Here is a 15,591-nt window from a genome sequence, read left to right on the forward strand (position 1 = left end):
GAACACCAACTGTGTGAACCAGGGCATTATCGTCTTGATAAAAAAGGCAGGGTCTTTAATGTCTGCACCATGGGGTGTACACGGTCGGCTGGTGGTTGGGAACAGTGTGAAGTTCACCTGCATGCTCCTCAAACCATGTTTTGACAACACCAGTTGTGTGATGATGGGGCCTGCAGAATACAAGATATGGCTGCCCAAACCATGATTGTCCCACCACCATGCTTTACTGTTGGCGCAAAACAATCCTGGTGGTAAACTTGGGACAGTCAATATGTCTGGTGGTTGGGGACAGTGTGAAGTCCTACACTGAATGGTAGTTCACAATTTATCTCCTCTTCTGAGAATTAATATCGGTCACTAGTGGTTTGGCAATTTCAGCTCGCCTCTGAATGTTTTGCTGACCGATTTTGTGGACACGGGCTCTGGAAGACTGAGATTGAGCTCTGCAGTCACTTTTGTTGTTTTCTTATTCCATTAACTACAATGAGCATAATGTGATGTTTGACTGTTTTGGAAATTCCATTTGTGTATTCATTCTTCTCACTTTCTCCTGTTCCAGGCTCTGCAGTATATGCCCCAGAGCCTCCAAGAGAGACTGTGTACGAGGTAGGTCGTTCTGGTATTGGGCCAGTTTGAGGTTCTGATTGGAATAGTTAAAGCAGACCTCCCCCCCCCCCCCCCCCCTTTACTAAAATGTGCATCTCTGCATGCTGATGCCACATCATATAAAGGTCCACTTACACGGCTGGGGTGGGGGCAGTAAAAACACATGGTTAGATTGTTTTTACTGCCCCTCAACCGCTCCTCCTTAAAGCGGTATTTCACCCCAATCCAAAAATTACACATATTGCAGCTTACCAATCAGTAGATGTGGCGCCTGCATTACTTTTTCTTTTGTCTTTTCTTACCTCTTTTTTTTCACCTGGTGATCTGGCCATCTCCTGTATTAGAGTGCCCCCACTCTGGATGAAGGAGCACAGGGGGCACCTTTTGGACAGCAGCATTGTACGTCTTGGGGGGAGGCAAGTGTTAGATGTACTAGCCGATTTAAATACACAAAGGTTACTTTATCACTACCCTGTAGCAAAATGGCAGTAAAAAGGCCTGTGTGTTTTTGCTGCAATTTTGCTGCATTTTAGGTGTGTTTCTGTTGCGTTTCCAGGTTGCCTGCCCCTGAGGGAAAAGGACGCGTGACTCAAAAATGCAAAACGCGGTGCATCTTTGATTGCGTTTTCGCTGCATTTGGGGAGTTGCGCTTTCGGTGCAGTTTTGAAAAACAGGACTTCTCAAAATGCACTCCACCCGCAGTGCAGTGGGGTGAAGAATTCTGTATGATTTAAAGGGGAACCCTATTCTTGCATTACAAAATGTACGGATTGGATCCCACCGCACACAAATCGCATGTGCGGTTCCTGTTCGAATCACATGCGACATACCGCACCGCATTTATGTTAACCCGGGTTAAACGCAAACTAAAGTTAACCACTTGCCTATCGGGCACTTATACCCCCTTATTTACCAAACCAATTTTCAGCTTTCAGCGCAGTTGCACTTTGACAATTGCGCGGTCATGCAAGATGTGAAATTTTTATCATTTTTTTTTCTCACAAATAGAGTTTTCTTTTGGTGGTATTTAATCGCTGCTGGGCACTTTACTTTTTGTGCTATAAGCAAAAAAATTGCACAAAAATTAAAAAACAAAACAAAACGTTTCTTTGTTTCTATTATAACATTTTTCAAACAGGTAATTTTTCTCCTTCACTGATGTGCGTTGATGAGGCGGCACTGATAGGCGGCACTGATAGGCGGCACTGATAATGGGTACTGATAGAGAGCACTGACTGACATCACTGCTGGGCACTGACTGGCAGCACAGGTGGGTGGCACTGGTGGGCACAGGTGGGTGGCACTTCTGGGCACAGGTAGTGACATTGCTGGGTGGCACAGGTGGGCGCACTGCTGGGCACAGGTGGGCGGAACTTGTGTGTGACACTGCTGGGCACTGATCATCAGTGCCCTGATGATCGGTGCCGATCCCCGCTCTGACAACTGCCGGTTTTCGGCAGTACTTTCCTCACGATCTGACAGCGTGAGGAAAGTGCAGCCGAGAACCAGCAATTGCATTTCCCTGTGATCAGCGTGTCATCGGACACGGCTGTTCACGTGGTAAAAGGCCGCTGTGATTGGCCTTTTACCACGTCACGTGATCATCTGTGTCCGAAGGGGGCGCGCAGGAGAGCGCGTTCTGGGTGGACGTCATATGACGTCCAGCCAGAACTGGCCGGCCGCAGTGAAGCCGTCATTCGGCTATCTGCGGTCGGCAAGTAGTTAATACTTTATAATCAGTTACAGGAATAGTTTTGTGGTTTTTTTTTTTTCACTTTTTGGGATAAAGGTTTTACATGACTAAATAAAAAATGTAAGCACCCTTGCCAGTGTTAAATGGTTTGTCTCATCCATAAAAACCAATACATTCTGCTGGAGAGCTTGAGCTTTTAAAAAGCAAAAGACTTGCTGGCCAGATCACCAGGTGAAAATAGAAGATAGAAAGTCCAAAAAAGGAAACTAATGCAGCCGCCACATCTAAGAATTGGTAAACTGCAATATAAAACATTTTTTGCTTTTGGTTTTAATACGGCTTTGAGCTGCAAAGGCAGCGGGCGGGGTGTACACATGAAGTACTGAACGCATCCAGAATGTAAAGGTCATATTTTGTTAAAGACAAAAAGAAAAAAACTGCGCTTGGTGCCAAAATGAATGTTCTTCCAGCTGGGGATTTATGAAGGCTGGAGAGTAGATACGAGGTTCGTTACATTCTAAATTCGGACAAATGTATCTGAATTGCAACAGTGAGAGTAAAAGAACAATAGAAACGAATCTGAAATAACAAAATTTATTCCAAAATTCAAATCAAATTTGAAAATGAAATCGAACTTGAAAACAGGAATAAAAAAAAAAAATAGAGTAGAAAAGAATAGAATAGAAAACAATCTAAACTAATAAAAAGTAGTGTTGGGCTACATGATCGAGTGGAACCCAAGTTCGACTCGACCATGGGCTGTTTGTGTGTTCGCTGAACACACAAATGGTACTTGTGTTCAGCGGGCTGCTCGCCCGCCGCGCCCCACAATGCACTGTGCTCTGACAGTGCATTGTGATTGGGCAAAGCAATGCTTTGGCCAATCACAGCATAGGATGAAGTCACAAGAGGGCAAGGTGAAAAGAATAAAACAGAATACAACCATCTTCTGTTCTCTGAATCAAATAAATTCACATTGGAACAGAATACAAAAGAATACAACAGAGTAGAATAAAATAATATTTGCATTTAAAAAAAAAAATCTGAATTTTGAATAGAATAAATTCAAATAGAAGAGACTAGAATAGAATAGAAACACACCATAGAAAAGACTGAAACAGAATACAAGCATCTTCTGTAATCTGAATAGAAGAAATAGAAAAAAAAATAGAATAAAATAACTGTATTCCGAAATATTTATTTTGAATAGAATTAATTCAAATAGAAGAGACTAGAATAGAATAGAAACACACCATAGAAGAGACTAGAAGAGAATAGAAACACACCGTAGAAGAGACTAGAATAGAATAGAAACACACCATAGAATAGAATAAAACAGAATACAACCATCTTCTGTAATCTGAATAGAAGAAATAGGAAAAAATTTTTAATAAAATAACTATTCCGAAATTTTAATTTTGAATAGAATTAATTCAAATAGAAGAGACTAGAATAGAATAGAAACACACCGTAGAAGAGACTAGAATAGAATAGAAACACACCATAGAATAAAACAGAATACAACCATCTTCTGTTCTCCGAATCAAAGAAATTCGCATTAGAACAGAATACAAAAGAATACAACAGAGTAAAATAAAATATTTGCATTTAAAAAAAAAATCTGAATTTTGGATAGAATAAATTCAAATAGAGGAGAATAGAATAGAATAGAAACACACCATAGAAAAGAATAAAACAGAATACAACCATCTTCTGTAATCTGAATAGAAGAAATGGGAAAAAAAATAGAATAAAATAACTGTATTCCGAAATTTTAATTTTGAATAGAATTAATTCAAATAGAAGAGACTAGAATAGAATAGAAACACACCATGGAAGAGACTAGAAGAGAATAGAAACACACCATAGAATAGAATAAAACAGAATACAACCATCTTCTGTTCTCTGAATCAAAGAAATTTGCATTAGAACAGAATACAAAAGAATACAACAGAGTAAAATGGAAATAGGGAAAAAAAATAGAATAAAATAACTATTCCGAAATTTTAATTTTGAATAGAATTAATTCAAATAGAAGAGACTAGAATAGAATAGAAACACACCATAGAAAAGACTAAAACCGAATACAACCATCTTCTGAAATCTGAATAGAAGACATTCAAATCAGAACAGAATAGGAAAGAATACAACAGAGTAGAATAAAATAATTTGCATTAAAAAAAATAAAATTTTCAAAAAACGAATAAACAAATGTAAAGAAAATGATTTAAATGGTGAATCGAAACGAAAGGAAACACATTTTTTTTCGTTCTGCACGTGTCTACTGGAGGGTGCAAAATCTGGAGCAGCTCTGCATAGAAACCAATCAGCTTGCAGGTTTTATTGCCAAAGCTTCATTTAACGAGTTGAAGGTAGAAGCTGATTGGCTGCCATGCACAGCTGCACCGGATTCTGAGTGCTCCAGTTTTAGTAGATCTCCCCCAGTGACACCAAAAAACAAGTGCAGAAACGTATCTCTACAATATAGTTGCGCTGTCCCTTTAAATCTCGGATAATGAGGACAATAATGAAGAAATATTGGTTAGACATCTTGAACTGGAAGTTGTCTCCTCGGCCGGCCGGTCTGGTCTGTCTGCATTCTGTGAATTCTCTGAAATGAAAACTCTTTGAAAATATTGAGACATTCACTTTGTCACATGACTCTATGCCATTGTTTTGTCAGGTTGCAGAAGAAAAAGATTTTGGGTAAGATTTTTCCACTATGTACAATATAAAATATATTAACTTCTGTGTGAATCCCACGAGGTCACCTATAGTCTGGGCTGGGGACTGCATGGAAAACACAATCGCCTGGAATTGGGGTCTCCACATTGTCTACACAAAGGGTCATTTTACTGTCATTCAGTCTTGGGGGGGGGGGGGGCAGATTGTGGCCAGTGGGAGTAAGCAATGTCCTATCTTTAGTATCGGTGTCAGGAATAGTACCTCATCAATGGTGTCAGTGGGAGGAATGGTGCCCCATCCTTGGTGTCAGTGGGAGGAATGGTGCCCCATCCTTGGTGTCAGTGGGAGGAATGGTGCCCCATCCTTGGTGTCATTGGGAGGAATGGTGCCCCATCCTTGGTGTCAGTGGGAGGAATGGTGCCCCATCCTTGGTGTCAGTGGGAGGAATGGTGCCCCATCCGTGGTGTCAGTGGGAGGAATGGTGCCCCATGCGTGGTGTCAGTGGGAGGAATGGTGCCCCATCCTTGGTGTCAGTGGGAGGAATGGAGCCCCATCCTTGGTGTCAGTGTCAGGAATGGAGCCCCATCCTTGGTGTCAGTGAGAAGAATGGACCCCATGCTTGGTGTCAGTGGGAGGAATGGAGCCCCATCCTTGGTGTCATTGCGAGATGTAATGCCTCAATGGCGGGATAAAGTAGAGCAAGGAGCTGTAGTTTGAAGACCACTGTCCTAGACTTTCCTTTTCTTGTTTTATCTTAGGGGGTCCATCCTTGGTGTCAGTGTGAGGAATGGAGCCCCATCCTTGGTGTCAGTGGGAGGAATGGAGCCCCATCCTTGGTGTCAGTGGGAGGAATGGAGCCCCATCCTTGGTGTCAGTGGGAGGAATGGAGCCCCATCCTTGGTGTCAGTGGGAGGAATGGAGCCCCATCCTTGGTGTCAGTGGGAGGAATGGAGCCCCATCCTTGGTGTCAGTGGGAGGAATGGAGCCCCATCCTTGGTGTCAGTGGGAGGAATGGAGCCCCATCCTTGGTGTCAGTGGGAGGAATGGAGCCCCATCCTTGGTGTCAGTGGGAGGAATGGAGCCCCATGCTTGGTGTCAGTGGGAGGAATGGAGCCCCATCCTTGGTGTCAGTGGGAGGAATGGAGCCCCATCCTTGGTGTCAGTGGGAGGAATGGAGCCCCATCCTTGGTGTCAGTGGGAGGAATGGTGCCCCATCCTTGGTGTCAGTGGGAGGAATGGTGCCCCATCCTTGGTGTCAGTGGGAGGAATGGTGCCCCATCCTTGGTGTCAGTGGGAGGAATGGTGCCCCATCCTTGGTGTCAGTGGGAGGAATGGTGCCCCATCCTTGGTGTCAGTGGGAGGAATGGTGCCCCATCCTTGGTGTCAGTGGGAGGAATGGTGCCCCATCCTTGGTGTCAGTGGGAGGAATGGTGCCCCATCCTTGGTGTCAGTGGGAGGAATGGTGCCCCATCCTTGGTGTCAGTTGGAGGAATGGTGCCCCATCCTTGGTGTCAGTGGGAGGAATGGTGCCCCATCCTTGGTGTCAGTGGGAGGAATGGTGCCCCATCCTTGGTGTCAGTGGGAGGAATGGTGCCCCATCCTTGGTGTCAGTGGGAGGAATGGTGCCCCATCCTTGGTGTCAGTGGGAGGAATGGTGCCCCATCCTTGGTGTCAGTGGGAGGAATGGTGCCCCATCCTTGGTGTCAGTGGGAGGAATGGTGCCCCATCCTTGGTGTCAGTGGGAGGAATGGTGCCCCATCCTTGGTGTCAGTGGGAGGAATGGTGCCCCATCCTTGGTGTCAGTGGGAGGAATGGTGCCCCATCCTTGGTGTCAGTGGGAGGAATGGTGCCCCATCCTTGGTGTCAGTGGGAGGAATGGTGCCCCATCCTTGGTGTCAGTGGGAGGAATGGTGCCCCATCCTTGGTGTCCGTGGGAGGAATGGGGCCCCATCCTTGGTGTCAGTGGGAGGGATAGTGCCCCATCCTTGGTGTCAGTGGGAGGAATGGTGCCCCATCCTTGGTGTCAGTGGGAGGAATGGTGCCCCATCATTGGTGTCAGTGGGAGGAATGATGCCCCATCCTTTGTGTCAGTGGGAGGAATGTTGCCCCATTGTCGGTATCCATGGCAGATATAATGCTTCAAGGGCGGGATAAAGTCAAGCAAGGAGCTGCAGTTTGAAGACCACTGTCCTAGACTTTCCGAATTATTATTTTTTTTTTTTTTTCTTAGGGGGTCCAGAAATCAGAGTGGCACCTACCCCGGCTTTAGACTCTCTGTGTCTGAAGACCATTACAGGTAAGTGGCTCTTCCCTCACTGCAGTTGTCTTTGTAACTTACAGCAAGTAGATGGGGAAGCCGGAATGTAGAAAATGGGATTCCGCCAGCAGGTGCGCAGTGAAGAGCAATAGGGTTAATATTTAAAGGGACACTCTCTAGACCAATCCGAAATGTTGTAGCCCATCTTGTTTAGGAGACGTGTTCCACTAAACTCTTTTAATCCCTGTTTCTGGTGGTATTCTCATTTCCCGTGTTTGTGGAAAGGCAGGCGAAGCATTACTGGAGGCAAAAATGCCAACTCCGCGTCTCCATATGAGATTCAGAGACTCCCGCCATCAATCCGCTGCCATCTAATTAGACAATGGATCCACAATGCATACCGATGGATGAAATGAGCATGTGTTGTATCAGCTATGCACATACCCCAACACTAATCTCCATGGACTGAGCGAACTCGTGTGACCGAACCCGTGTGTGCTAAAATTAAAGTGATTGTAAACCTCAGACATGAAATATGAACAAAGCACATCCCTCCATACTGTATACTTGTCTCAGTCCATAGCACTAACTGTCATTTCTGTCAGCTGCCTCCTTCTTCTGCTAGCAGCACGAGTCACTTCTGACAAGTTTTCTTGACACCAAGAAAAACATGGTGACCGGGGAGGGAGCTCCAGTAGATTGGCAGCCTCTGCTCTCTTCTGGTGTGCTGTGTGGAGAGGGTGTGTCTCTTCCCTCCAATCAGCTCTCAGAGCTCTCCTCACTGAGCTCTGCAGAGTGTAATTTCAGCCCTCCATCCCTTTTTTTTCGGATTTCTCTTAAAGTTCTGGACTTTTAACGGATGAAGAGAAGACTGCAGATAAACAGGTACAACTTATGTAGGCGGACAGTCACTTCACTGGGTATATGGAAGGGTTTACAACCGAGTATAAAACATGTTAAAAAGGGACAATCCACTCAAAACTGAATTTGGCTGCTGTTGGAAGGCTAAGTAACAGATCAGTTCCCAATGGCTATGCCCTCTTCCTTTGGAGTCTCACTTTTCCACACAGCTCACAGGAATAGAGCTGAGACCATCAATCATAGGCTGTGCCCTCCCCTGTCACCATTTTTCTCTTGGTGTCAGGAAAACTCATCAAAAGTGAATTATGCTGATAGCAGAAGAAGGAGGCAGCAGATAGAAATGACACTTAGTGCTTTGGATTGAGACAAGTACACACTATAGAGGGATATGCTTTGTTCATATTTCATAAGTCCCATAGAGGTGTCTCGTGTATTTTCCCATGACTCTTTCACGCTGAGGTTATGATTCTGATGGCGTTTCAGGCGGAAAGCGTCTCTAGTTAACTATTGATGTCCTTCTTTCACCTTTTTTACAACTCTGAAAGCACTGGGACTCTGGAAGCAGACAGGGGCACCCTTCCCTGGAGCGATTCCAAAGAAGGAAGAATGTCCAAAAGTGAACAGATGTTTCGAAAAAAGTTCAAGGTAAGATTTTTAAAGTCCTATTTCAATAGAAATCCTCTAAACATTCCCCAAAAAAGAATCAATAATCAAACAACCTCCACCCCCTGTCCGCCATTGTGAGGCCAGATGTGTATGTAAGAAATTGCTTTATGATGCTTTAAAGGTTGAAAAGCTGCACCTCAATTTTCATCAGAGGAACTAAACATCACCACACTTGGTATCAGTGAAAGGAAGAGTGTCCCATCATTGGTGTCAGTGGGAGGAATAGTGCCCCATCACTGGTGTCAGTGGGAGGAATAGTGCCCCATCATTGGTGTCAGTGGGAGGAATAGTGCCCCATCATTGGTGTCAGTGGGAGGAATAGTGCCCCATCATTGGTGTCAGTGGGAGGAATAGTGCCCCATCATTGGTATCAGTGGGAGGAATAGTGCCCCATCATTGGTACCAGTGGGAGGAATAGTGCCCCATCATTGGTGTCGGTGGGGGGAACAGTGCCCCATCATTGGTATCAGTGGGAGGAATAGTGTCCCATCATTGGTATCAGTGGGGGTAATAGTGCCCCATCATTGGTGTCAGTGGGAGGAATAGTGCCCCATCATTGGTGTCAGTGGGAGGAATAGTGCCCCATCATTGGTGTCAGTGGGAGGAATAGTGCCCCATCATTGGTGTCAGTGGGAGGAATAGTGCCCCATCATTGGTGTCAGTGGGAGGAATAGTGCCCCATCATTGGTATCAGTGGGAGGAATAGTGTCTCATCATTGGTGTCAGTGGTAGGAATAGTGCCCCATCATTGGTGTCAGTGGGAGGAATAGTGTCTCATCATTGGTGTCAGTGGGAGGAATAGTGTCTCATCATTGGTATCAGTGGGAGGAATAGTGCACCGTCATTGGTGTCAGTGGGAGGAATAGTGCCCCGTCATTGGTGTCAGTGGGAGCAATAGTGCCCCGTCATTGGTGTCAGTGGGAGGAATAGTGCCCCGTCATTGGTGTCAGTGGGTGGAATAGTGCCCCGTCATTGGTGTCAGTGGGAGGAATAGTGCCCCGTCATTGGTGTCAGTGGGTGGAATAGTGCCCCATCATTGGTATCAGTGGGAGGAATAGTGTCCCATCATTGGTGTCAGTGGGTGGAATAGTGCCCCGTCATTGGTGTCAGTGGGAGGAATAGTGCCCCGTCATTGGTGTCAGTGGGAGGAATAGTGTCCCATCATTGGTGTCAGTGGGAGGAATAGTGTCCCATCATTGGTGTCAGTGGGAGGAATAATGCCCCATCATTGGTGTCAGTGGGAGGAATAGTGCCCCATCATTGGTATCAGTGGGAGGAATAGTGCCCCATTTGTGTCGGTGGGAGGAATAGTGCCCCATCATTGGTGTCAGTGGGAGGAATAGTGCCCCATCATTGGTGTCAGTGAGAGGAATAGTGCCCCATCATTTGTGTCGGTGGGAGGAATAGTGCCCCATCATTGGTGTCAATGGAAGGAATAGTGACCCATCAATTGTGTCAGTGGGAGGAATAGTGTCCCATCATTGATGTCAATGGAAGGAATAGTATCCCATCCTTGGTGTCAGTGAGAGAAATGAGTCCCCATTGTTGGTGTCAGTAGTATTTCATATTAGTAGGAGGAAAAGTGCCCCAAGGTCTCGATAAAGGCAAGCAAACAGTTGCAGTTTGAAGACCACTGTTTTTTTAATCGCTTCAAGTCCGGACATTTTCACCCCCTTCCTGTCCCCAGGCCAATTTTCAGCTTTCAGCGCTATCACACTTTAACAATTGCGCAGTCATGCAACACTGTACCCATATGAACCCCCTGTAAGGGGGTAATCCTTCCCAATGACCACAAATGTAGAGAACTTTCTTCCCACTGACCATCACACTAATGTATCATGAGTTGTAGATATAGTCATTTTTAGCAGAGGTTATTTCAAGGGTTCCTTTGTGTTTACAAAGGTTGAGAGTCTGATGGATGAAGTATTTAGAGCTCCAAAAACGTGTTGGATTTTTCTACTGGTACTTTGTCATGTGCAATAAATTTTAACTAGACTTGCATTAGATTGTTGATACTCAAATCTTTTTTACAGTCTCCTAGACTACTATGGAGGCCTCCAAGATTATAATGGTTGAGAGAGCTGCCTCCAAAATGTGGATTCCAAAACCTATCTTGTCCCCAATTAATCAATCACTCTACTAACATGCACTTTGTAGATACCTTGTAATGGGAGATTGATTCCAGTTGGAGGAACCAGAAAGTCATTAAGCCCAATCAGTGGTTTGCAGGATGGGAAACATGGAGGCGACTGTAACTTACCAGCTAGACCTGTTGCTTCCAGCTGTGCTGGCTTCTGACTGTTTGAATATACACCTATCAACCATAACATCACGACCAACCACCATAACATCACGACCAACCACCATAACATCACGACCAACCACCATAACATCACGACCAACCACCATAACATCACGACCAACCACCATAACATCACGACCAACCACCATAACATTGTGACCATCCATCTAATATTGCATAGGTCTCCCTTTTGCCACCAAAACAGCCTTCACCCATTGAGGCATGGACTCCACTAGACCTCTGAAGGTATGCTGTGGTATCTGGCATCAAGCCATTAGCAGCAGATCCTTTAAGTCCTAGAAGTTGCAAAGTGGGGCCTCCATGGATTCGACTTTTTTTCTAGCACATCCCACAGGTGCTCAGTGGACTGAGATCGGAGAATTTGGAGGCCAAGGCCATGTCCTGAACTTGTGTTCCTCAAACCATTCTTGCAGGGTGCATTATCCTGCTGAAAGAGGACACTGCCGTTAGGGAATACAGTTTCCATGAAGGGGTGTACTTGGGCAGCAGCAATGTTTAGTTAGGTGGTACTTGTCAAGTAGCACCCCCATGAATGTCAGAACCCAAGGTTTACCAGCAGAACATTGCCCAAAGGATCACACTGCCTCTGTTGGCTTGTCTTCTTCCCATACTGCCTCCTGTAGCCATCTCTTCCCCAGGTTAGTGACACACCCATCCATCCACCTGATGTAAAAGAAAACATGATTCATCAGACCAGTCCAGCTTGTTCCATTGATTTGTGATCCGGTTCTGATGCTCCTTATAGGCACTTTTGGCTGTGGACAGGGGTCAGCATAGGCATCCTGACCGGTGTGCAGCTACCCAGTCCCATTCACAACAAACTGCAATGCTTTGTGTGTTCTGACACCTTTCTATCTCAACCAGCATTACTTGTTTTCACCTATTTGAGCACCAGTAGCTCTTCTATTGAATAGGACTACATGGGACAGCCTTCACTCCCCACCTCCATCAACGAGCCTTGCCTGCCCATGACCCTGTCAGAGTTTGCTGCTTTTCCTTCCTTTGGCCACTTTTGGTTGGTCCTGACCAGGGGCAGACTGACAACTCATGGGGCCCCCGGGCAATAGGGGATCATCGGACCCCTGTGTACTCGCCCACACTCAAACCACACCCAAAAAAGCCTATGAAAAAGGTACCAGGGGCATCTCATGGGGCCCCCTACTGACCCTGGGCCCTCGGGCAGTGCCCGAGTTCCCAAATGGTCAGTCCGCCCCTGGTCCTGACCACTGCAGATGGGGAACATCCCACAAGAACTGCAGTTTTGGAGTTGCTCTGACCCAGTCGTCTAGACATTACTGTAATGTACATGTGATATGATGTAACATGCATGTGACATAAATGTACAGATTTGAGTAGATAAGATGTGATCAGTAGCAATATGTAATTGTGACTGTAGGGACATTCCATTGTCATTAAAGATGTATATTCAGTCAGAGGTACTCAGACACAGAGGCGTCAATTAGCAGCTGAAAAGCTTCCAGGATGTGACATCTTTGTGTTAATAAGGTTGTCACCTTCTGGTGAAACCGGTTTAAAGGAAGTGGCTCCAGACATTTCGGCTTCATGACAGCAGGGGGTCTCGATCTGTCTGGGGGAGCTAAAAAGTATATCCATACATCAAAAGGGGTATGTTTCATCTCTCTGAAACAGCCAGTGTGTGGTCGACCAGCTGGATTGGAGTGGAGTCTCCATCTGGTGGTGGCCATAGGTAGTGCGGGCTGTAAATGGATATCACAGCTGATCTTGTATACGGTTTTATATATTCAAAGTTAGGTCCCCTTTATTCCCTCATACCCCCCATCACAGCCGCACATGTGCGCCTCGGTTAGCTAGTCTCTGTGGGCGTGGTTTGTGGGGGATCCGTGACAATTACAATTTGGCCCTTTTCAAAGTTCCTCAGGTCCTTTTACTTGCCCATTTCTTTCTGTTTTCAGCACATCAACTTTAGGGACAACATGTTCACTTGCTGCCTAATATATCCCACCCACTTTCAGGTGCCATTGTAATGAGATAATCAATGTTTTTCACTTTACCGGTCAGTGGTCCTGTTATGGCTGATCAGTGTATATGGAGTTGCCCTTTAAATTACACCTGAAACACTCCATGGGCTCACACCGGCACAGAGAAATACATCTGAATTTATTGAAAAGTGAAACTATTGAATTTTGTTGTTTTAGGAACAAAAAAAAACAAACCTTGCTATGCAATCCAAATTCCTGTGACTGTAATATGACACGTGAAATACCTCTACCTAGTTATATCCAGTTCGATTCGACTTCCTGCAACAAAGTGTGAGGATTAGATGGAACGTAACAAAACCTAAAGGCTTGGCTCAGACCTAAGCGTAGGGCGAAACTCGCATTCCCGCTTGGGTTTTTCACGCATTTCCATTCATCATGCATAGGGCAGCCCATTCAAGTCAAGCGACAAATGCCCCAAAGAAGCTCCAAGAGCTTTTGTGGAGCAGAATAAGGCGCGTTTTTCACCTTGAGTTTTGGTGGATTTGTAGTGCGTTTGCCACGCGATAAAGAACAAGTCTGCTACCCACGCTTGGGATGCCAATAATTGATGGCACCGCAAGTGCGAAGTATGGTTGCAGCGCATTTCCCTATCATGCAGCAATCGCAATACAAACTCTGCGTGTGAATGGAACCTTACTGTCGATTATTCTGGGATTAACCATAGAAGATCCAGAGGGCAAATCCAGAGGTGTAGCTTGAAGCTTGTGGGCCTCGTTGCCAGGGCTATGGATAAGGGGGTACCACCAGTCCTCTTGTATGGGGCCCAGGCCAGCAGGGGGGCCCAAGCAACTGGGTGAATCGGATGTGCGCAGGGAGGGTGATTGGCATGGTGGGGGGTCAATTTCCGGAACCGATCCTTTGTATGGCTTTCTCTGCAGCATCTGAAAGCTTGGTTCTTCTCCTCTCCCTCCCGCTGGTTTTTAGCTGCTGTACAGAGAGCCATACATGGATGAGTTCCAGTAATCTGGCCCCACCATACCGATCACCCTCCCCTGTGCACATCTGATTCACCCAGCTGCCTGAGCCCCCACAGTGCTGGCCTCTCCTTCCCACTGGCAGCTGCAAGCACACAATAGGATCCTTCAGGATGGAGCGTGGGGGAAAGGTCCAGTAAACATGTCACATTAACCAGCCCCTTCCTTTCCAGAATGAACACAGTGAGCGATCAGTACTGATCACTCACTGTGTTCATTCATAACTGAAGCATAGTAAACTGTGTTTATTTTTATTTTTATTTTTTTTAAGGGGGCCCTGTCAGGTTGGCTGTATGGTTTCTAACAGCAGCCCTGCCCATTGCAAAGGTTAACCTGGCCTCCCCACCACCACCACCACCACCACCACCTTCCGCTTCCAATAAGATCCAAGATACTTTAAGTGACTAAAGAGAGATTTCAGATCTTTATTTACATATTGAAAGGATAATTCAAATGATTTTGGAGATGCTGTCCACATTTTGACACACCTCTCCAGTTCTTTTTGAATACCCTGGAGCATGGGCAGGGTTGGTTGTCATTGCGACTTCTCAAGCTCTGGTCATGGCCAAATCTCGAGTGGCATTCACACTTTCATGGTTCAATGACGGTGCCCTAATGCATGCACATCAACATGGGTCGCATTATTGCCATGAGTCTTGGTGACGTTCGCAATGAGTAGCTCTGCAATGCACCATCTTGCCACGCATTGCTGTAATGTATAGGTGTCAATGGGCTCTAGATATGATCTATAGGACTGCTATGGCTAACTCAGACACTTTTTTTTTTTTTTTTAATCAGATTACGGGGCTGGAAGACGCCATGTACACTACCACCATCGTCTTGGACTTCAAGCCTGAGAAGTACATGCTGCCATTGAAGAAAGGGGACATGGTTGATGTTCTTCGGATCACCGACTGTCCTCCGGGGAAATGGCTGGTGAAAGACAGCCAAGGAAACTGTATGTCCAACTAAAAATTAATGTTATTGTGTTAATTGTGTGAAATGGCATAAATTGCTAACTCTCTGCACACTGTGAGCTGCAGCAAGCCAGACAGAATCTGCCTCATTTCCTGGCAGGAAGATCTTCTAGCCCAGTGGTGGGCAACCTTTTTTTTTCAACTGAGCCAAATCTCGCCAAAACCACGATTGAAATTTATTTTGAGAGCCACATTTTTAAAACTGAAAATACATCTCCCATATAGTAATTCATCCCCTATATAGTAATTCATCCCCTATATAGTAATTCATCCCCCATAGTAATTCATCCCCCCTATAGTAATTCATCCCCCATATAGTAATTCATCCCCCATATAGTAATTCATCCCCCATAGCAATTCATCCCCCATATAGTAATTCATCCCCCATATAGTAATTCATCCCCCATATAGTAATTCATCCCCCATAGTAATTCATCCCCCCATAGTAATTCATCCCCCCATAGTAATTCATCCCCCATATAGTAATTCATCCCCCATATAGTAATTCATCCCCCATAGTAATTCATC

The 15,591-nt window shown here is 45.5% G+C and overlaps 1 protein-coding gene across 2 annotated transcripts in view; it reads left to right on the forward strand.

Moving 5' to 3' along the window:
* Positions 1-15,591, forward strand: part of FYB2 (FYN binding protein 2) — a 95,511-nt gene that overhangs the window by 41,857 nt on the left and 38,063 nt on the right. For both annotated transcript variants that reach the window (XM_089656565.1, XM_089656566.1), the window contains exons 8-12: positions 560-606; positions 4,983-5,005; positions 7,215-7,280; positions 8,648-8,747; positions 14,885-15,044. In XM_089656565.1, the coding sequence (XP_089512691.1) occupies positions 560-606; positions 4,983-5,005; positions 7,215-7,280; positions 8,648-8,747; positions 14,885-15,044 (396 nt within the window). The remainder of the gene's footprint in view (positions 1-559; positions 607-4,982; positions 5,006-7,214; positions 7,281-8,647; positions 8,748-14,884; positions 15,045-15,591) is intronic.

Source organism: Staurois parvus, unplaced genomic scaffold (genome assembly GCF_062004578.1).
Source record: "Staurois parvus isolate SC_StPar_1 unplaced genomic scaffold, SC_StPar_1.0 ptg000917l, whole genome shotgun sequence".
Classification (NCBI taxonomy): Eukaryota; Metazoa; Chordata; class Amphibia; order Anura; family Ranidae; genus Staurois; species Staurois parvus.